The sequence below is a fragment of the Catharus ustulatus genome, chromosome 20 (genome assembly GCF_009819885.2).
Source record: "Catharus ustulatus isolate bCatUst1 chromosome 20, bCatUst1.pri.v2, whole genome shotgun sequence".
Taxonomy (NCBI): Eukaryota; Metazoa; Chordata; class Aves; order Passeriformes; family Turdidae; genus Catharus; species Catharus ustulatus.
Window position 1 is genome coordinate 11435276 of NC_046240.1, and position 22249 is coordinate 11457524.

Below are 22249 nucleotides of genomic sequence, written 5' to 3' on the forward strand. Positions count from 1 at the left end.
TCACCACAAACTTCTGCTTATTTTTTTTGCCTTTCCCATTTACATTCGAAATAATTAAGTCAAGAACTCCGGGTTTGTTTTGTTTCCCTTTTGCTTTAACTCTCAGTGGTGGGGGACCCTTCGGAGGCCGCGGGGCTGTTTATCCAGTGTCCCCTTGCTGGCTGGAATCACTCAGATTAATTAGGAGCAGCAGAGCCCCCAGTGTGGTGAGGCTCTCACCCCTCTCAGGGTCACCAACATCTGGGATGGAGCTGTTCCACCTGTGCCAGGTGGCTCTGGGAAGCTCTGGGAAGGCGGGCAGGGTGCTGGGAGCACGGACTGCAATAGCCCCGTAAAGCAGAACAAATCGGTTTGATCTTTATTTCTCAAGGACAAACCAATTACGCCCGTCAGAAGGCAAAGCTGCATAATCGGGTTTCCGCGAGTCCCTCGCCGTGTTACAGTGGTTTATTTGTCAGGCTGGCACTGCTGGTAATTCCCAGCCCCGTCCCTGACGCTGAACTTGCTGTTTCTGCCCAAGGTCAGAGGGTGCCTGGCAGTCCCTGAACACGGCTCGTGGCCACAGACCCTCTGCTGGCTCCGAGGTGAGGAACTGGAGGTTTTTCAGATGTAAACAGCCTGTTCCTGGGTGTTGTTAACAACAGGAATGGAGGAGTGACTAACAACAATGCTCTGACTTGGGCGAGCGCTCGGATCTGCTTCCCGGTGCCCTGCTTGAAAGCATACAATTATTTTTCGTAACTGTTTATTTTCCCTTTACAACAAGCTAAGCCAAGCAAGTTTGTCAGAGGCAGAGTGCTCCTAATTTGGTCTCCAGTGACCTCTGCCGCCGTGATTGGCAGCCCGGTGTCAGCGAGGAACTTGTGCCTGTGAGATAGAAATGAGCAGAACAAATGCCGTAGGACAGCTCGGGTTCCCCGGGGGACACGGGCTCAAAAAGGTGAAAGAAGTGCAATTACAGGAGGTTTTCAGCACAGAAAGTTAATTAGCTACTAAATAGCATTTAGTGCAGTTCAACGTGGGGAAATTTATGTTTTGAAAGCAAACAGATCAATGGAAAGCCTGTGGAACAAGCTCTTGGAAAGTCCATGTTGACATCCGTGTACTTTGTACTGTAACAGCCTGAGCAGTTTTTCCCAGGTTTCACCAACAAATAGAAGAAATTGTTAGATTTGTTTCCCACGTGTTTGCAGACGTACAGAAATGCTTCCACATGAGGATATTTTGACATTTAATTTTAGAAATCCTGGTTAGGCTTTCTAAAGCCAGGCTGTCCTACACTTTGTTCCCTGGTCACCGTGGTCAGTGGAAATCAATTCTGTTGGGGTTCCCTGAGGCACAGAAACTTCAAGTTCCAAATGTTTTCAATCACAGGGTGGATTTAACACAATTCTTAACCTGGTTACTTGTCTGTGCTGGTCAGAGCATGCCAGCAGCGTTTCCCTGTCCGTGGCTGGCTCTGGGTGGCCACACTCTGTGGGAAGCTTGTGCAGAGTGAGCAGAGACCTTTCAACATCTCTCTTTTAATCCTAAATTACCAATCTGGTTTCCTTCTCATGTCCTTCGTGTCACTGAATTCAGCATGTTTCAGTCTATAATATATGTATATTTTCAAGGACACTTTTTTTAATCAGAACAACAGATTTGGGTTCCAGATACTCAATATTACCTCACTCTGTACAGCCACTGCACTGAATTTTTAGGCAATTCAGGGTAGCTTTGAACTTTTATTGGCAGATTGTTTGTTTGAAGCTGTCTGTCTTAGCAGCTGACGCTGCCAGGAGCTGTTTCACCTTGCTGGGAAGAAGAGGAACCCAGAAGGTCAGTGCCTGTGGGGAATAGTGGAGAAACAGAGAAATGCTAACCCCTGGGGAGGAAAAGGGGCATGTAATTCCCATTACATGGATGCTCATACATTATGATGATACTCATTGTCTGTAAATGATGGTCCCAAGCCGGCGTGCAGGAATGCTGGGGCTGTGGGAGCTGTTATTAGTGACAGCCTGCGTTAGAGCCGGGGTGATGGAGAGCCAGCTCCAGCAGCAGGTCTGGCTCTGGCAGGAGGCTCTCTGGGAATCAGGGGGTGCACGCTGACAGCTTGGGTGAGTGCCACATCATGGCTGCAGCCTTCAGCCCCTTTCTCTCTCGTAATTATATTTGTCACATCACATCGTCAAATGAGTTATTAGGTCTTTGTTGCTGAAATTGGCTTCCCAGGTAATCAGGGCAGGTCTCTGGAACAGAAATAATAATTGGGTTTAGCTCTCTCTGTGCCATAGGTGTGTTCCAGGGCTTTGGAACAGTGAGTTGGGTCCCAGTGCTGCAGGTTGAGTCTCACCTACAGGGTCTGAGCTGGGCATGGGAGGGGTCCCGTGGGGTGGGAGGGGGATGTGGCTCCTTGGGGCTGCAAAGGCTCCAGGAATGTGGGTATGGTTGGCTGCTGCAGTTGATTGTTGAGTGGAGAAAGTACATCAGCCCCTGGTTTTGCTCCCCAGCAGGATTGGGATGTGTTTTGAGACAAGAGTGGTGGGACTTGTAAGGCCAAAAGGCTGAAGTGGAATCACAGAATCGTTTGGGTTGGAAAAGCCCTCAGAGATCATCGAGTGCCATTGCTCCCCCACCATCTGTGCCCCAAGTGCCACATCCACAGGGCTGTTAAATCCCTCCAGGGGTGGGGACTCCACCCCTGCCCTGGGCAGCCTCTACCCATGTCTGGCAGCCCTTTCCATGAAGAATTTCTCCCCAAAATCCAAGCTGACCCTGCCCCGTCACAACTTGAGGCTGTTTCCTTCTGTCCTGTCCCTTGTTTCCTGGGAGCAGAGCCCGACCCCCAGCTGGCTCCACTCTTCTGTCAGGGAATGAGAAGGTCCCCCCTGAGCCTCCTTTTTTCCAGGCTGAGCCCCTTTCCCAGCTCTGTTCCCTGCCCTGGACACGCTCCAGCCCTCCATGACCTCCTTGAACTGAACACATGAACATGGCCCAGAATTTCCTGATCCAGGTTTTCTAATCCTCCTTGATTTTTTTCCCCTATTCCTTTTATTCCTGTGGCCCACTGCACTTGTTGTTTTGCTGACCAGTGCTGTGTACTAGCTGGTGCTCTGTTTTTCCTGGATCCCACAACCCAAAGTCTCTCTGGAATGTTCCTCTGGCTATTTGCGTTGCAGTGCTTCAGCTCCTGTTTTTACGGGGTGCTCTGGGATAAATTCTTCATCCAACAGATAGAATAGTCTGACAAACAATGATCTCTTCCCCTGCCTGTCTTGAGTGCCTGGTTAGAGGACTCCCCAAACCCCAGAAAACTGGCAGAGATCATACTGCTTGTTGTTACTGACCTACAGAATGATCTCAATGTTAAAATCTTATTTAAAAGTAATCTGGAGATTAGAGTATTTTCAGGGGGGTTTTTCAATCAATACATACAGGAAAAAGTCATTTTAGTCACAGTGCGGGTTTTTTCCGAATTTCCCCGGTGACTCAGTGAGCACCAGCACGAGGTCTGTGATCTGTCCTGAGTGTGAATGTTGTGTCCAGGGCAGGGAGGGCACAGGTGTCTCTTTCAGATTTCCCCCTCTGCATCTAGAGAACATCGGAATTTCCCCGTGCTGCGCAGCCTGAGGCACTCTGCTCGCCCTGGTGCTTTGCAGCCTGGAAGGGCTGACCCCCCTGGCACACTCTGCCTGTGGGATGGGTGCGTGTGCCAGCTTGTCACCGCTGCTGGATGGCAACTGCAAACATTTGTCTGGAGAGGCATTTCCGGAGGTTCCCCCAGTGCCAGGGCTGTGCCCGGGCTCTCCTGCCCGCAGCTCCCCGCTGGCTGCTGCTGCAGCTGGGGCACATCTGGGTTTTGGAGCACAGGGAGCTGCAGCTGGAAATGCCATGCCGTGCTGAGGAGCTGAGGAATGCCCAGCATCAAAGCCACCCTGCCCAGCTCCTCTGGTAACTCATTTCTTGGCAGCTCTGCACATTTCTGCTGGTCATTTCAGATGATGTTCTTGAAGAGCTGGCATGTGGACCTCTGTGACCTGTGTGATCCTCACACCAACCCATCCTCCAGCCCTTTGCCATGCTGACCAACTCGTCTTTGCAAGAGTTTTAGAAAATGGGTTACCTCTGCTTGGTCTTTGAGTTAGTTTGAGTCATCTCTTCCAGGAAAATCCTGTGTAACCAGCTGTGGCTGTTATGAAGTGCTGCTCCATAAATACCAGCTGCTCCTAGCAGGCAGTCCAGCCCAAATGTCTTGTACCAGGACTCTTGTTATATTTGTGTTAATGTTAGATACTCAGTGTTTTAGAATGTGTTACGTTTTGCCACTTTATCAGAGAGTAATGCTTGATTTTTTGTAAAGGCCGATACAATCTTCATGAAACATTCTCAAGGCAGGGGATGGTGTGCAGCTGTGCCTGTGGTCAATATCTAACCTGGAGTGAGTTTGGATGTGTGGTGTGATCCCTATTGCCACATTCCTTCTGAGTCCTCCTCCCCCAAATGGCCTGAATGGGAGCTCTGCTTTGCTGCTTTCTTCCCAAAAACCGGAGCAGCAGAACTTCCCAGAGAGCCACGAAGCTGCTCCTTTAGCTGGAACCAGTCTTGGTGTCACCCAAAAACCGGAGCAGCAGAACTTCCCAGAGAGCCACGAAGCTGCTCCTTTAGCTGGAGCCAGCCTTGGTGTCACCCAAAAACCGGAGCAGCAGAACTTCCCAGAGAGCCATGAAACTGCTCCTTTAGCTGGAGCCAGTCTTGGTGTCACCCCAACAGCGCCACGGGAGCGGGCAGGGCTGGGAGCTCCGAGTGCCCCTTTGGAGCAGGGCTGGGTTAGAAGTGTCCCCAGCTGGCTGGGCTGTGCAGAGCCCTGTCCCTGGGATGTCCTGCCCTGTCCCTCAATGTGCTGCCCTGTCCCTCAGTGTGCTGCCCTGTCCCTCAATGTGCTGCCCTGTCCCTCAGTGTGCTGCCCTGTCCCTCAATGTGCTGCCCTGTCCCTGGGATGTGCTGTCCTGTCCCTGGGATGTGCTGCCCTGTCCCTCAGTGTGCTACCCTGTCCCTGGAATGTGCTGTCCTGTCCCTGGGATGTCCTGCCCTGTCCCTGGGATGTCCTGCCCTGTCCCTCACTGTGCTGCCCTGTCCAGCAGCGCTGCCCATGGGGCTGGCCCTGGGGAAGAGGCCCCGGAGCCGGGCGAGGGAGGCACGGCGATGTGAAGTGCATGCTGAGTGTGTGATTTCCAGCGTTCAGTGCCCACATTGTTGGATAAGAGGATTAGAAAACACCACATAAAGTGGCCTTGCAGGGGGCTGCTTTGTACCTGCTCCGGGCCTTGTCTGGCAAACCCCAATTTCACAGCAGAGCCCATTCAGAGCCCGGGCTGAGGTTGTTCACGTGCATTGGCCTTTTTACGAGCCAAGGGGTCACAGTTTCACATTCCCTCAATTCCCAAGGCACTGATATTTTTCTTTTGGGATGGGGGCTGGTGAGGACATGGGGGCTTTTTGAGTCTGAACTCGGTTTGCATTTAAAGCTGGAGATCTGGGGGGGATTGGGAAAGGGTTGGGTTCACTTTCTCTCCTTTGCAGTGGGTTGAAGAGCTCAAGTGTGATTTCCCAATTGTTAAGTCTCCCAAGTTTCAAGATTGCAGGTTGTACCATTTGTCTGGAGTTTATAGACAGGAATCCAGGCTTGGCAGATCCACTTGTAATGAGAAACTCAAGTTTCAGGGGAAACATGTTTGAATCTTCCTGCTCAGAGAGGGAATTTGCCAGGTGAGATCCCAGGTCCGTGCTGCTGTTGGAATGTGCTCATTCCTCCTGTCCCTGTTCTGGTGTGGAGTGGCTGAGCTGGACACCAAGGGCGTTGCTTGAGCTTCTTTATTCTGCCTTCTCAGAAGTTGGTGTTTTGAAGAATGGGTTGGACTCTCCCCAGTTCTGCATGCAAGAACTTTAGGAAAAGGCTAAAGCCAGGATGCTTTTTGGGATGCTAGGGAATTAATCTAAATAAAAACCATTTAGTTAGTGAATGAGTGCCAGTTTCAGAGCTTTGACTAAAGGATTTTAACACGGAGCATCTGTGATTGTTGCATGTACCCACGGCCTCGTGTGGCTGACGGGGTTTGTGTCCCCACAGGGACACGTGTGACAATCGCATGACCTGCTCCACCAGCTCTGCCTCCAGCCTGGACACCAGTGCCCAGTTCCAGGAGAACAATGGGCAAACACCGAGCACCAGATGGGATGAACAGCAGAAGGTATTCACCCTGGAGCAGGTGTGTGGTGTCTTCAGAGTAGACCTGGGACAAATGAGATCCCTTCGCCTTTTCTTCAGGTACTGGATCCTTGTGTGTGAGCTGTGTGTGTTGTGAGAATTGTGTGTGAGCTGTGTGTGTTGTGAGAATTGTGTGTGAGCTGTGTGTGAGCTGTGTGTGTTGTGAGAATTGTGTGTGAGCTGTGTGTGAGCTGTGTGAATTGTGTGTGAGCTGTGTGTGAGCTGTGTGTGAGCTGTGTGTGAGCTGTGTGTGAATTGTGTGTGAGCTGTGTGTGAGCTGTGTGTGAGCTGTGTGAATTGTGTGTGAGCTGTGTGTGTTGTGAGAATTGTGTGTGAGCTGTGTGTAAACTGTGTGTGAGCTGTGTGTGAATTGTGTGTGAGCTGTGTGTGAATTGTGTGTGAGCTGTGTGTGAATTGTGTGTGAGCTGTGTGTGAGCTGTGTGTGAATTGTGTGTGAGCTGTGTGTAAGCAGTGTGAGAATTTTGTGTGTTGTGAGAATTCTGTGTGAGCTGTGTGTGAATTTTGTGTGTTAGCTGTGTATGAATTGTGTGAGCTGTGTGTGAGCTGTGTGTGAGCTGTGTGTGAATTTTGTGTGTGAGCTGTGTGTGAGCTGTGTGTGTTGTGAGAATTGTGTGTAAGCTGTGTGTGAGCTGTGTGTGAGCTGTGTATGAATTGTGTGTGAGCTGTGTGTGAGCTGTGTGTGAATTGTGTGTGAATTGTGTGTGAGCTGTGTGTGAGCTGTGTGTGAATTGTGTGTGAATTGTGTGTGAGCTGTGTGTGAGCTGTGTGTGAATTGTGTGTGAGCTGTGTGTGAGCTGTGTGTGTTGTGAGAATTGTGTGTGAGCTGTGTGTGAGCTGTGTGTGTTGTGAGAATTGTGTGTGAGCTGTGTGTGAGCTGTGTGTGTTGTGAGAATTGTGTGTGAGCTGTGTGTGAGCTGTGTGTGAGCTGTGTGTGAGCTGTGTGTGAATTTTGTGTGTGAATTGTGTGAGCTGTGTGTGAATTGTGTGAGCTGTGTGTGAGCTGTGTGTGAGCTGTGTGTGAGCTGTGTGTGAATTGTGTGTAAGCTCTGTGTGAATTTTGTGTGTGAGCTGTGTATGAATTGTGTGAGCTGTGTGTGAATTTTGTGTGTGAATTGTGTGAGCTGTGTATGAATTGTGTGAGCTGTGCATGCTCCATATCAGGGCTCTGGGTGGAGGTGATTTCTGCAATCCTACCTGGAAACCTTTCCAGAACAATTGTCTCCAGGAAAGTGAGTGTCAGCCTTCCCAAGGAGAGCCTCTGAATTGCAGTTGCAGAGCCGAAAGGATTTTATTTTTAGTAAAGTAAAGGTTGCTCTTAGCTGTCATACCATAAATGCTTCAAATAACCTGGGGATATGAAAAACATCTTTATCTATGGTACCTTTTCCTTTGCCTGTCCCTCAGCAGGCTCCTCTAGAGTCTTGCTGCTCTCAGCCTCTTCAGTTATCTTTCAAATTATTATAAAATTTATTTCAAATTATTGCAAAAACATTTTTACTCCCTCTTTTTGCTGTCACTCCCTGTTTCTTTGGACAAAGCTGTGTGTGAGCAAGTCTGAGCATCCCTAGGAGCTGACTTTGTGTACTGCCTTAATGTTTCTGGGGCAGACTTCCTGTGGTTTTTTCTCCGGGGAAGACAAATTTTAATTCCTTCATGTGAAGGAAGGGTAAAAATAGTGCTGTTACCAGGCACAAGTGGAGAAAATTGTCACCATGACCATGTCATGCAATCATAAAATGTCTCAACTGGAAGTGACCCATAAGGATCAGTGAGTTCCAGGCAGCAGGGTGCCTCTGTGCCCTGTTTTAGGGGCAGCTTGGTGTGGCACTTGGTGACCATTTTGCCTCTCCCCAGGGTCCCTGCTGGTCCCTCCTTGTCTGGGGGTCCCTGCAGGCTGTTCTGCATTGTTCCCACAGTGATGAGGCCTGCACCTGTGGGCAGCTGGTGGTGGCGAGCAGGGAGAGCCAGTACAAGATCTTCCATTTTCACCACGGTGGCCTGGATAAACTGTCCGAGGTGTTCCAGCAGTGGAAGTACTGCACAGAGACCCATCTCAAGGACCAGGTACTGTGGGGCCAGGTGTTCCCCTCTTGGGTTGGTGTTGGAGAAGGGAGTCCATGTCAGCAGCTCAGGCAGGGAGCTGCCAGGTGCTGGTGTTCAGGAAATACAAACCACACTCAAGGTCTCTCTTGGACTTGTGTGTCCCCATCCATTCCTGTTCTACCTGGGGAAGATCATCCACAACACTTAGGGAGTGATGTTGCTAGACCTGACAGGTCAGCACTGTCCTTTAGGCACACAAGGTGTTTGGAAATCTGCAGAGATAGGTTGGAAATTGTGTCAGAGCCTTTCATCCATCTTGTGAAGCATAACATTCCGTTTGGAGAATGTTTTGACAAGGCATCTTGCCATATTTTGTTCAATCTACATACAAATGTGATAAGAGCTCTTTAATTATCTGTTTAAGATATTGTATGTGCTTATTAGAAACAGTGATTTTTAAATTTCCATCCTTCCCACAGAGCCCCCCGCTGCTTTTCTTATTACGGTCGCATGGGCTCACTTTTTGCATTGAGCAACCTTTGATTTTTAAATTAAATGTCAGCTGCAGCCTTGCACTGGGATCCTGAGTGCCCTCAGAGAGCCTGGCAGCGCAGTTCCCCCTCTCCTAACAGCAATCCCTTTGTATATGGCCAATCATATGTAATTTATTGCAGGCATTCCTGGCAGGGGCAAGTTTTGCTGTAAGCAGCATTAATTCAGTTTCAGGTCAGGGATAAGATTGGAGGAGGAATGGAAACTCATTTTTTTTTAAGATGAAGCTGTTTCGTGGTGGATTTTAATTATTCTAATCACTCTTGTTATTGTAATGGTTGGAATTAAAAAAAAACCAACAATAAAACCTCCCCAAGTGCAGCTCCTCAGTGTTTAATCCTACACGAAGCATGCAGAGGTTTCCCTGCTCTGTGCTGCTGCACTGAGGTTTGTCGTGCCCTGTTTCCAGCAGCTCTCAGATGAGAAAACCTGCATGCAGTTCTCCATCCGCCGGCCCAAGCTGCCCTCGTCAGAGACCCACCCCGAGGAGAACTCGTCCCGGCGCCTGGACGTGTCTGCCTGGCTGCAGCACCTCAACGACGCCGGCCAGGTGGAGGAGGAGTACAAGCTCAGGAAGGTGAGAACTCCTGCTCTCTCCCGTGCAGAGTCCCCATGGGGAGCTGCAGGAATGCCACGAGCTGGGCTTTTGGGTTTTTGGGGTTTTTGGGAGGGTGGAGGGTGAGTGAAGGTGCTGCTGTGGGACTGGGTTCCCACCTGGACGTGCTCCTGTGTCACCTGCTCTAGGTGACCCTGCCTTGCAAGGGGGGTTGGACTGGGTATCTCCAGGGGTCCCTTCCAGCCCTGACAAATCTGAGATTCTGTGCTGGTGGAGCACTTCTCTGACCCGGGAACTGTCCCACTTCTGCTGCCGTTTGGAATCAATAAACCAAAGTAGTCAGTGCCTGCTGTGTTTGCAGAATGTGTGACCAAGTCACAGAGAACACTGGAGAGCGCTGAAAGAACCGAGGTGGTCGAAATAGCTGAGATTGTGTGAAGTGAGATTGTTTAAACTGAGATTGCTGTATGAAATCACAGGGCTGAGGGGAGCACTGAGACAGAAGTTTGCAGTGCGGTGCAGTCTCCAGGATTTGGGATTAAGCCGTGACATGAGAACGACACGTTAATCATAGAGCCTCTCCGGGGGTGGTTATTGACATTGAAATGAGCCTGATTTGTGTCTGGTCTGGGAATAGAGGGCCAGCACTTTCCCTCTAAACATGTGCAAATTGCAGGAGCTTGAATCAAGGCGTCACTTGTCAGGAAAGAACTGCAAGCACCAAAGCACAGCAGCGGGCAGTTGCTTGTTGCTGTTTCTGGGAATGCTAAAACTGTACCAGCCATAACTTTTGCTCCTTCTTCCAGGCCATTTTCTTTGGTGGGATTGATATTTCCATCCGTGGGGAGGTGTGGCCCTTTCTGCTGCACTACTACAGCTACGAGTCCACCTCTGAAGAGAGGGAGGCACTGAGGCTGCAGAAGAGGAAAGAATACTTTGAGATCCAGGAGAAAAGGTAACATCATCATCATCAATCAATCATCCTGCCCTGCTCATCTTCACAGTGACACCCCAGTCTCTGCATCCTTTGCATCAGGAGAGGCTGGAGTGGAGGAGTGGGAGGGATGGTGAGGAGGTGTGTTGGGCACTGCTGACCTCCTGAGGCTCTGGAGCCAAAGCCACAGAGCTCAGACATTTCCTTACCTGGGCTCTGGAAACAACCTCGTCAGGTTAGAACACTGAAGGTGAAATTAGGATATTATATTTCTTTATAAATAAAATGTGCATAAAAATAAGGGATGGGAAGGGTTCTGAAATCCCAGAATCTTGTTAGTGCAAGAATTGTGTGTTGATAAATGGAGGTGAAGCTGGAGAGGGACAGTGCCATGAATAATCAGGAGACAATCAAACCAGAATGCTGAGTTCTGGTGTGCTGAGTTCCCAGGAGCAGTGGACAGCAGAGTCTGATGCTTCTGAAGTGTTTATGGCAGCAAACACATCATGTCATCCCATTTTTAACCCAGGAGGCTCCTTCCAGTAATCCCTTGGGACAGACAATCTGCTGTTCTGGACAGGTCTGTTTTTCAGGTGCTAAGGAAACAGTACAGGAATAGTTCTTCTCTGCAAACTAAGACTGAAATGAGGCTTTTTGTTCGTTGTGGCAATCCCACTCCTCTCTTGGTCACCCCCTGCTGTTGCTGTGTGCTCTCCAGGCTGTCCATGGCCCCAGATGAGCAGAAGGATTTCTGGCGCCAGGTGCAGTTCACGGTGGACAAGGATGTGGTGAGGACTGACCGCAGCAACCAGTTCTTCCGAGGGGAGGGCAACCCCAACGTGGAGACCATGAGGTGAAGTGTCTGGTCCCAGTGTCCAAAAACCACATCAATGGAGAGACAGATTGGTCAGCCCCCAGCCCAGGATTGCTGCACAGCACCCACTGTGCATCTGCAGCCACGGGATGCAGCAGCCAGGGTTCCCCAGGGCTCCCACTGCTGCTCTAGTTCCCTTCTCCCCCCTGTAACCCTGCCACCATCCCTGAGCTTCCCTGCACACACAGACACAGCCAAGGTGCTGTGCTGGGCCTGGCTCTGTGGTTCTGATGGGACACAGGAGAAGCACACCAGAGTCTGCTCCGTGAGAGTGCAAAGGTGTGACCTCAAAATAATTGGGTTTCATCCAACAGCATGGCTTGGAGCTTTATGGATGTGTTGGGCATCATCTCTCCTTTCCCATGGGCTCTCATTTCTGTCCTCTTAATCTTTTTAAATTCTCATTTCCTGTTCATGTATGAACGTTTCCTGTTCACACCTGTGAATGCCAAACCTTTTCCTGAAGTTTATGCTGCAGTTCTGTGGTTTGCAGCAGGATTTCCCTGTCTGTGTTGCAGCCCCTCACGTGAGGCCCTGTGTCTTTGTCCCTGAGATGGTGCTGTCACCTGCCCTCACCTGTCCCCTCTCCGTTTCTGTGTCTGCTCCAGGAGGATCTTGCTGAACTATGCAGTGTTTAACCCAGCCATTGGATACTCCCAGGGCATGTCTGACCTGGTGGCCCCACTCCTGGCAGAGGTCCTGGATGAGTCAGACACTTTCTGGTGCTTTGTTGGATTGATGCAGAACACCATCTTCATCAGCTCCCCCCGGGATGAGGACATGGAGAAGCAGCTGGTGAGGCTGAGTGCTGGGCTCCCTTCAGCCCTGTCCTGGCTTCTCCTCTGCCCAGTTCCCTGGGCTGGGGTGTTCCAGCATGCCAATCACACTCCAAAGCCGCTCCATCATTGGGATGTGATGAGCAGGGCTGGGAGCTGGGCTTTGATGATCCTGTGGGTCAGTTCATTTCACAGAAAGGTGAATGCCCTTAGGGCTCTGTAGGAATAGCTGGTGGGTAGAATCGATGCTGGGTGACTGAGGCACTCAGAGACAGTTACACCCATCCTTGTTGTGGCATGGCAGCTGGGAGAGAAGAGCTCTGCAGCTCTGCAGCTCTGCAGCTCTGGCTCCCCAGGTGCTGAGGGGAGCTCCAGCAGGAATTGTTTTGCAGCTGTACCTGCGTGAGCTGCTGCGGCTGATGCACCCGCGCTTCCACCAGCACCTGTGTGCCCTGGGAGAGGACGGGCTGCAGATGCTCTTCTGCCACCGCTGGATCCTGCTCTGCTTCAAGAGGGAGTTCCCCGAGGCCGAGGCTCTGCGCATGTGGGAGGCCTGCTGGGCTCACTACCAGGTGAGGACAGCCTGGCTGAGTCCTCCTCTGAGGATTTCCAGAAAGGCTCCTAGCAGCAAAGTAGCCAGAATAAATTGGGGCTGTGCTGTGGCAGAGGTTTATCTGCATAGCAGGAGGATGGAGCCCTGCTTGCCTCTCTTCCTTGGGGATGTCTGGGCCTCACAAGGAGGTGTTTCAGAAAATGCCGAACACCGACTTCTGGAGTTCAGGCTTCTCTTACACAGCTGGGAAATGTCTCCCCAAAAATCTGCTCTATGGTGCAGACACTGCTGCAGACCTTGCTGCTGTGCTGTGAAGGAAAGAGGCTTTGGCTCTGCTGAGGTTCAGAGCTCACCAGTAACTCACGTTCTCACCACTGGGCAGAACTGAAGGGGGCAAAATCTCTCACCAAGGGCTGGCTTGTGGAGGGTGGGAGGTGAAGGCAGAGCTCTGCCTCCACCTGCTGTACAGCAGCCCCTGTGTTCCCGTTGCAGACAGACTATTTCCACCTCTTCATCTGCGTGGCCATCGTGGTGATTTATGGGGACGACGTCATCGAGCAGCAGCTGGCCACTGACCAGATGCTGCTGCATTTCAGCAACCTGGCCATGCACATGAACGGGGAGCTCGTACTCAGGAAGGTAAATCCCAGGTGGGACAAGGTCCAGACATGAGTCAGAGTGTTCACAAAACCAGAGACTGCTGCTTCAGCTTTGCCTCTCCTGTATCCCTGTGGCTGCCCTGGATGCTGCTTTGGTCTGCAGCAGGAGGAGGTGGCTGTTGGGTGCTTGGGGGGTGGCAGTGTGGTTGGGATAACCCTTGTTGGGATCCCCTGCTCAGGGAAATGGAGACAGAGCTGTGCCATGGTGCCTGTTCCCCTTCAGCTGGCACTGAGTGGGGCCATGGGGTGAGCTGTGTGGGTGGCTGCCCTGTCACCTGCCACTGTCCCCTGGACACACCTTTGCTGAAGCCCAGGCAGCCAAACAGGAGGATTGGGTGGGAGGCCACCTCAGCTCTCCCTGTTAGTCCCTGCAGTGAGGGCTGAGTGTTCTCCCTCCCTCTCTCTAGGCCAGGAGCCTGCTCTATCAGTTCCACCTGCTGCCCCGCATCCCCTGCAGCCTGCACGACCTCTGCAAGCTGTGTGGGACAGGCATGTGGGACAGCGGCTTCATCCCTGCTGTGGAGTGCTCTGGCCACCACCCAGAGTCCGAGAGCTGCCCCTACGGGGGGCTGGTGGAAGAGTCTTCTCCTAAAGCAGGAAGTGAAGGCAAGAAGGGCCTGAGAACACGGGATGTCTTTGCCTTCCGAAAATAGCCGAGAGGAACAGGGTGCGACGGCGGAAGGGAAGGGAAGGGAAGGGCAGGAAGGATGTGCATAGGAAAAAATGTTGAAGAAGAAAATGGAGGAATAGCTTGTCAAGACTCCTGAGAAGACTGAAAGGTGTGGGATGGAAGAGGAATGAACTTGCTCCATAAGGGAAGTTCCATTGCAGGGGTGATGGAACCTGAGAGAAAGGCATCGACCCAGGAACTGTGTTTGGATTTGATTTTGTTAGAAACAAGTTTTTCTAGGTTTTAACAAGGACTTTTTATTCTTCCTCTGGGACTGGACTGGTTAGCAACCAGAACTTTTTTACTTGCTGGTGAGGAAGGGGAGCACTCCAGGGAGCCAAGGCTGCCCAGAAGGGTTGGTGGGCAGGTGGCAGGGGCAGAGCCATGGCCACTGTCCCCTCACCCAGAGCACACCACGCTCTCTGCTTCAACCAAAACCTGCAGCTTGGTGGCTTCTTTTTAAAGCCATAAAAGCCATTTTAATTATAATCTGCCAAAAATAAAACTGCAGACTGTTGGGATTGCAGGGAAGGTGTCTGCTTTGTCAGCAAAGAAGGATCAGTGACCTCCAAGTCTTGTCTCTGCCTTTTCTGTTTTATAGGATACACTGGCTGGCATGATTTTTTTTCACATTTTTATAGAAAATGGACTGTCCCAGGTATCAGAGCACTGCTGCTCTGAGTCAAGGTATTTCACAGACACTGCCCAAAGTTTGTTTCTTCATGAGATAATGGGAAGGAATTGTTCCCTGTGAGGGTGGTGAGGCCCTGGCACAGGGTGCCCAGAGCAGCTGTGGCTGCCCCTGGATCCCTGGAAGTGTCCAAGGCCAGGGCTGGGATGAACCTGAGACACTGGAAGGTGTCCCTGCCCATGGCAGGGGGTGGAATGGGATGAGCTTTAAGGTCTCTCCAACCCAAACCATTCTGATTCTCTGACATTACAGCAGAGCTGTTTCTTTATGCTGACAACTGCAGATTTTAATACTTCAGTCTGTTGTTTCCAGTATGTTTCCCATTGTGTTTCCTTTGGCTCTCCTCAATTACTGGATATTTACTGTCCTTGCCTGTCACTGCCACAGCCTGTGGCACAGACACTCCATGAGGGTTTCAGGCTCCTCAGTCAGTGCCAGGGGTGCTCCCTGTCCCACATCCCAAAGTGAAAATGAAACTTGCCTTGTCACAGCCGTTTTTGCTGAGCTCTGTCTGATAAAGGTTTCCCTTGGGGTGTTTTTGAAAGGACAGTGTTTCTCCCCATGCCTGCTGTAAATTTTGCCAGCCAGAAGTGGAGCTGGGGCCTTGAGCCCTGTTGCCAAAGGTTCTTACCAAATTCCACGGCCTCCCAAGGCGTGTCCTGAGGCAGCTCTGTGCCAAAGGGAGCCAGGGGAGCGGTTTCCCTGTGGGAGTGGAACAGGGGCCGAGGTGGCAGCAGGCTGTACCTCCCTGCATCCCTCTGCAGCCTTCCCTGGCTCCCCCTCACTCCTGCACACTGCTGTCCTGGGCACTTCCAGCCCTGCCTCTCAGCAATGTTTGTGTCCTCAGCGGTACCTGGGAACCTCGGGCAGAGCTGGGTGGGTTCCTGCACCTGACAAGCACATTTCTCTCAAAATCCTTCTGCAAAGCCTTGCCCACAGGCTGTGCTGGAGCCCTGTTCCTGCTGGGAGGTGAGGCTGGGGCTGCACCAGCCAAGGGCACTCAGAAGCCTTGACCCACTGCAGGCGGCGTGCCAAGGGCTGGCTGGTGAGTGGCAGAAGGACAGTCCAGCTCCCAGTTTGTGTGCCTTTCACCCAGGCCATGGAAACCTTCCCTGGCTGAGAGCAGTGGGGAAGCCTGCTCAGAAAGGCACAGCTCAGAACCGGCCCAGGCTGCAGCTGTGAGTGGGGCTTGCCAAGGGACACCTCGTGTAGGGGCTGGGGCTGCTTTGCTCTGGGGCAGGGACTTTGTCAAGGTTTGTGATGTTTCAGTGACAATAAAAGTGTGTGTGAGGTTTTTGTGTGTCCACTGCTGTGCGGGCTGGGGGCAGCAGGCACCGTCCCCAGCTTGAGCCGCCCCTTTGGAGCCACCCAGGGCTGTGCTGGGGGCTGGGGCTGCACTGCTGTCCCAGGCTCTGTCCTGGGGACCTGGGGCAGCACTCCATGGCTCCATCCACACGGGAGCTCCAAGTGGCACCGGCTGAATTCAGGCCAGAAAAAGCACACAGCAGGAAATGCCAGAAGCATCTTCCTGCAGAGCGACTTGGTGGCACGGGGACAGGTGCCAGCTCCCCAGGGGGACAGCAGGAGCCAGACACTGCCTTGTGCCACCTGCCAGCCCTGTGTGGGATGGACATGTCCATGGAGCCATGGTTCCAGGGCAGCCAGAGCCTCCCAGGAGTGCTGCAGGGTGGGCAGCCCTGGCAGGAGTGCAGGACTGGGCATGGGGCAGCTCCTGCTGGGCTCAGGGGTGCTGGGCACAGGACACAGCCCCTGCTGGCTTCAGGGGTGCTGGGACAGCCCCTGCTGGGCTCAGGGGGTGCTGGACACAGGACACAGCCCCTACTGGGCTCAGGGCACAGCTCCTGCTGGGCTCAGGAGTGCTGGGACAGCCCCTGCTGGCTTCAGGGGTGCTGGGCTCAGGGCACAGCTCCTGCTGGGCTCAGGGGTGCTGGGCACAGGGCACAGCCCCTGCTGGGCTCAGGAGTGCTGGGCACAGGGCACAGCTCCTGATGGGCTCAGGGGCACAGGGCACAGCCCCTGCTGGGCCCAGGGGTGCTGGGCACAGGGCACAGCCCCTCCTCACCTCCCTCTGCCTGCCGTGGGCTGGGAGGCTCCAGCAAACCCCTCCCAGAAGAGCCAGAGCTGGTTTTGCTGCAGCACTCGTTCCCAGCCAGTAAAAGACAATAGGAAGAGATGAAGTAGATAATTTGGAGCGTTATTTTTCCACTATTAAAATGTCATTCAGCAATGTGGAAATCACTCAGGATTCGTTTAGTTAAAGACTCTGCACTGCAGCTTTCCAGCATGTGGAATAAGCTGGGTTCAGTTCAAAGCAGGGCTCAGCTCTGGCTGGGCATCCCTGGGACTAGTTGCCACCCTGGGCCACTCTGCCATGCCTGGCGTGCCCTGAGTGTCCCTCTGCCAGCAGGACACTTGAGGTGTGTCCCTGTGCCCCCCATGGAGCTCCCCTGGCACACACTGACCCCACTCTGCACAGCCAGGGGCACAAAGGGATGGAGCTGCTCCCCAGGACCAGCAGCACTCACATCCCAGTCACAGCTCCAGTCTCAGCCTGTCCATTGACTTGTCGTGCTGTTAGTTAACTCACACTGGAGATCCACAACCATCTGAGCTTCTCTGGGGGGAGACAGGGTCAGGGAGGCCTCTGGCAGTGCCTAGGGTAGCACTGGAAGCAGCCTTGGGGTCTCCCTGCAGTGGAAATGGCCACAAGTCACACATTGGACAGGGCAGTGCATTCCAAAGGCCCTTCTGACCCATCCCCGAGATTTTCCTTTGTGACACTCTTTGCCATCTGAAAAAAAAAAACCAAACCAAGGAACAAAAAAGCAGCCAAGCTTGGGTCCCTGCAGAGGAGGGAAGAGGATCCCAGGAGCAGTGACCCTCCCGTGGCGTGTCCTCAGCCCTGCCCGAGCGCTGCATTAGCGGCTGAGCAGCCCAGAATAGCCCCGGCAAGGTGAAGAGCCGGGTAAGCCTCTTTAGCCCCGAGTGCCGCATCCTCCTGCCGGGGGAAGGGGAGCGGGAGGAGCGCACGGACAGCCCTGGGTCCCCCGGTAACGCCGCGATCGGGGATCCTGCGGGAACCCGGAGAGAACGGAGCAGAGCACCACACACACCTCCCGGGGGAGACTGCGCTGGTCCGGCACACCTGGGCAGGGGACAGGGGACACGGGACAGGGACAGGGACAGGGGACAGAGGACAGGGGACAGGGGACACGGGACAGGGGACAGGACACGGGACACGGGACATGGGACAGGGGACACGGGACAGGGGACAGGGGACAGGGGACAGGGGACAGGGGACAGGGGACAGGGACAGGGGACACGGGACAGGACACGGGACAGGGGACAGGAGACACGGGACAGGGGACAGGGGACACGAGACAGGGGACATGGGACACGGGACAGGGACTGGGACAGGGACAGGGGACACGGGACAGGGGACAGGGGACAGGGGACAGGGGCCACCACCCGGAGCTGTCCCACACCTGGGCGAGCAGGAGGGGTCAATGATCAGCATCGTTTGTCCTTGGCGCTGACCACACAGATCTGGCCGAAGTGCCCCTGGAGTTGGTGCCGTGGGGAAATTGTCACCCGAGAGTGGGACAGGGGCAGGGACAGGGGCAGGGGCAGGGGCAGGGACAGGGGCAGGGGCAGGGGCAGGGACAGGGGCAGGGACAGGGGCAGGGACAGGGACAGGGGCAGGGGCAGGGGCAGGGACAGGGGCAGGGACAGGGGCAGGGACAGGGACAGGGGCAGGGGCAGGGGCAGGGACAGGGGCAGGGGCAGGGGCAGGGGCAGGGACAGGGACAGGGGCAGGGACAGGGACAGGGACAGGGGCAGGGGCAGGGGCAGGGGCAGGGGCAGGGACAGGGACAGGGACAGGGACAGGGACAGGGGCAGGGACAGGGACGGGGGCTCGGTGCCACGTCCCGGGGCTGGGTGTGTTCGGATGTGCCTGTTTGGCTGTTTCGTCAAGGGACGCTGCCTGTCAAATGAGAAATTACAGCTCACAAGAACAAAGGGACTCACCTGAGTTATTACAAGCACTAAAGAATTTCAAACCCAATGTAGCCTGTCCTCCCGGGCTGGCTGATTAATGCCCGGCTCGCTGTGCTTGGGCCGTAAGAACAGACCAGTCGGGCCGGCTGGAGCTCAGGGCACATCCTGCCCCGGGCACTGCCCGGCCCGAGCGGCGCTCCGGGCTCTGCACGCCCTTTCTCTGCTCATTTGGACACAAACCGTGAGGTTCCCGGCTCCTGGAAGGAAAGCAGAGGCTGGGCAGCCCTGGCAGAGCCCAGTGGGAGCTGTGCCAGCCGTGCCAGCTCGGACTCACCCTGGGGCTGCAGCTCCGGCTGCAGTTGCCCACCCAGAGGTGGGGAAAGCCCTGCAGAGCCGCACGGGGCTCAGCCCCACACCCTGCCCTTCCCAAAACCTCAGCAGTGAGCACGGGCACAGCACAGGCACCCCAGCAAGGGGAACTGGTGCCTGGCAGGCTTGGAGGGGTTCTGGTCAGCCGTGAGGAATTCCCAATGCTCCAGTGCCCCACACACCAGATCCCCCCGAATTCAGCGAGTTCAGGCCCTGCCAAAACTCCTGCTCCGTGTGGCACAGCAGCAGCTGGAGAAGGAGCAGCCGAAGGACTCTCCCTGGGATTTTTGATTTTGTTTGGCTTGGCTTTGTCTTCCAGAAACCACAAACAAGTTCAGCTTCTTCTGTCTGCAGCCGAGGCTTGGCTAACCTTGGCGGGGGCAGAGGCGGCCGGGGAGGTGCTGAGCGATGGGGATGTGCCAAAGCCCTCTCAGCTCTCCAGAGGTTCCTGCAGGGGGGACCCGGGGCTGTCACAGAGCCCGGGGACACGGCAAACACTGGCACAGAGACCCCGAGCCGAGCGGGGGCAGAGCTCTGGGCACAGCCTGTGCTGGGCATGGGGACAGAGAGCCCCTTGGTGGCACCTGCCACCAGAGCTGCCTGGCCCAAATCCGCTCCAGCAGCCGGGTCCTGATTCCAGGAACCCAATTTCCACATATTGCAGGTGAGGGTGGGCAGTGAAAAACTTCCAGCCGTGGTTGGAAACCCTGCAAAGAGCCCGAACACCAGCTGGCCTTCAGGCCCTGTGCCCGGGGATCAAACTGCCCCGTGCCGATGCCAGCAGCAGCTCCGGGGAATCCTCGCAGGGATCGGGGACAGCAGGGACAGCTCGCTCCAGGCTCTGGAGCAGCCAGGGCAGCACCGCCCGGCCGGGATGCAGCGTGGCCGGGAGCACTGGCCGGGGGGAGCCGCGGAAAGGCTGCGGGAGAGCCGGGGCACAGCCGGGGGATGCCGTGTCCCCTCCCGCAGGTGTGCGGGGACAGAGCAGGGGCGGCCGGGGGGTCACAGCCGCTCCGGAGCCGTGCTCGGGGTGGCAGGAAAGGGTTAAGGCGCTGCCGGAGCGGGAGTGGGAGCAGGGAATTCAGCTGCTGACGCAGGTAGGATCTGCCGGCGCATCCCCGTGCAGGCACAGCAGCGTCACCCTCGGCTCCTGAGCTGCTTCGGAGCCCTCCGAGGGGAGCGGGGACCGCGCTGGGAGCGGAGCGGGGAGCGGAGCGGGGCCCTCCCTGCGCTGCCACCCCCGGGATGCCCGGGATGTCACCCTGGAGCACGGCCCGACCCAGCCCAAACTGCGGCTGGAGGATGCTCCGAGCCCCGGGATGGTCACGGGCAGAGCCGAGCCGGAGCCCGGCCAGGACAGTGGCACTGCACAGAGGAGGGGACACACGTGTCACCTCTCTGGTCCTGAGTAATTGCTTGTCAGCTTTTGGATCATAAAAAGAACAAGCAGGGCTGGAATAGGTGGCACAGCAAGAAAGGGACAGTCAGGGAGGGGACAGAGCCCTGCGAGGGACAGAGAGGGCACAGCCCCCGGGTCTGTGCAGGTGGCTGGAGCAGGACCCGGCCTGGGCAGAGCTGGGATGGCTCCCGGGAATCCTTGGGGTGGGACAAAGGAGCATTTCCTGCACAGGTACAGCTGGGCTCTGCCACACCGTGCTGCCAGGGCAGTGTCCGAGCGGGGCCGTGGATCCGGGGGTGCCCCCGGGGTGTGTGGGGCACCAGGGGCAAGAGCAGAGCCTGGCAAGGGGCTCTGCACCAACGCCACCGTGCCACCCTCCAGGAGCCGCTGGGAAGTCAGGCCCGATGGAAATATAATGGGATAATCGATGGCTCATTGTTGCACGGCTTAATTTAGCTGCTCAGGCAGGGGATGAACAGAGGGAACAATCGTGAGCAGGAGCCAGGGCAGGAGATGAATCAGCCCTGGATGCTCTGTGGCACAGGGGACAGGACGGGCACGGGCTGAGCCCCCAGACCCCCGGCAGCAGGAGGGGCCATTAATGGAGATTCACTTTGCTTTGTCCAACACCGGTCTGAAATGGCTGCACTGGGCTCAGAGTCACACACCTGCGAGGCCAAAACTCCCTTGGAAGCGGCAGCAGGAGCGAGGCAGCTACTGGGTGTGCTGGGACAGGGAGCTGGGTGCTGGGGCCACAGCTTGGGATGGACAGAGCTGGTGCCAGGGCTCAGGAAGGGCACAGTTACTGCCAGGGCACCCCTCCTGCCCCAGCTCAGGGCCCTACCAACCCTCCTGCCCCAGCTCCCTGCCCCACCCCAGCTCGGAAGGCTCCAGGGGATGTAATTTGGGGACAGCTCTCCCACCCTGTCCCGACGCTCGGCCCCAGCTCTCAGCCTTCACATTTTGCCCTGCAGCCCTGGTGCCCACCCTGATACCTGGGGAATCGCCCTTCGTCCTCACTGTTTGCCTTCCTCGCATTCCTCCCGGCTGGCTCACACCCACCCGGCCCAGCAGCTGGGGCTGGGCTGTGAATCAGCCCCGGAGAGGTGACAGGGCCGCTCCTGCCCCGCTCTGCAGGGATGTGGATGAGCCTTGCTGCTCCTTCCCCTCTGCCTGCTCCTGCCGCCCCATCCCCAAGCAGGGATTTGCAGCCTGGATTTCATTTCCACGCTCTCAGCCCTCGCCAGCCCCTCCTGGTCCCACCGGTTCCCAGCCCTGGCACCCGCAGCTCCTCCCGTGCCAGGCGAGGGTGACACGGGACAAAAGCAGCGCTGGGAGCCCTCGGGAGAGCCCCGGGATGGAGCCCTCGGGAGAGCCCCGGGATGGAGCCCTCGGGAGAGCCCCGGGATGGAGCCCTCGGGAGACCCCCGGGATGGAGCCCTCGGGAGAGCCCCGGGATGGAGCCCTCGGGAGAGCCCCGGGATGGAGCCCTCGGGAGAGCCCCGGGATGGAGCCAGCAGTGCCCGGGCTGGGGGCAGCGGGAGCTCGGACACAGCTCCTGATCTCTGGCAGGACCAGCCCTGGGCACCCGCGGGTGTCGGGGTCTGCTCACGGGGATAGGGGACACTTTCCAAGGAGCAGTGGGACACGGACCGGGCAGCAGTGGGCTGGGGGAGACCCAGAGCAGGCTGTGCATGGGCTGACCCCGGTCCCCAGCCCCGATTCCCGGGAGGAGCTCCCCGGGATGCCCCAGCACACGGAGATGCCGGGCCCTGCGCCCTCCCCACGCTGCCTTTTATGGCCCTGCTGCAGCCAAAGCCCAAACATGGGCTGGGGAACGCGGGGCTGGAGCCTCCCCGGGGCCGGCCCTGACGCCGGGAAG

The 22249-nt window shown here is 55.5% G+C and overlaps 1 protein-coding gene across 4 annotated transcripts in view; it reads left to right on the plus strand.

Annotated features, from left to right (window-relative positions):
* Positions 1-14460, plus strand: part of TBC1D16 (TBC1 domain family member 16) — a 30428-nt gene extending 15968 nt beyond the window's left edge. For 3 of the 4 annotated variants that reach the window (XM_033076939.1, XM_033076942.1, XM_033076943.1), the window contains 9 exons: positions 6113-6310; positions 8188-8335; positions 9276-9443; positions 10229-10377; positions 11075-11209; positions 11839-12025; positions 12399-12578; positions 13052-13198; positions 13626-14460. In XM_033076939.1, coding sequence (XP_032932830.1) covers positions 6113-6310; positions 8188-8335; positions 9276-9443; positions 10229-10377; positions 11075-11209; positions 11839-12025; positions 12399-12578; positions 13052-13198; positions 13626-13871 — 1558 coding nt within the window. In that variant the 3' untranslated portion in view covers positions 13872-14460. The remainder of the gene's footprint in view (positions 1-6112; positions 6311-8187; positions 8336-9275; positions 9444-10228; positions 10378-11074; positions 11210-11838; positions 12026-12398; positions 12579-13051; positions 13199-13625) is intronic. The other variant, XM_033076940.1, reaches the window with a different exon arrangement.
* The last annotated feature ends 7789 nt before the right edge of the window (positions 14461-22249 follow it).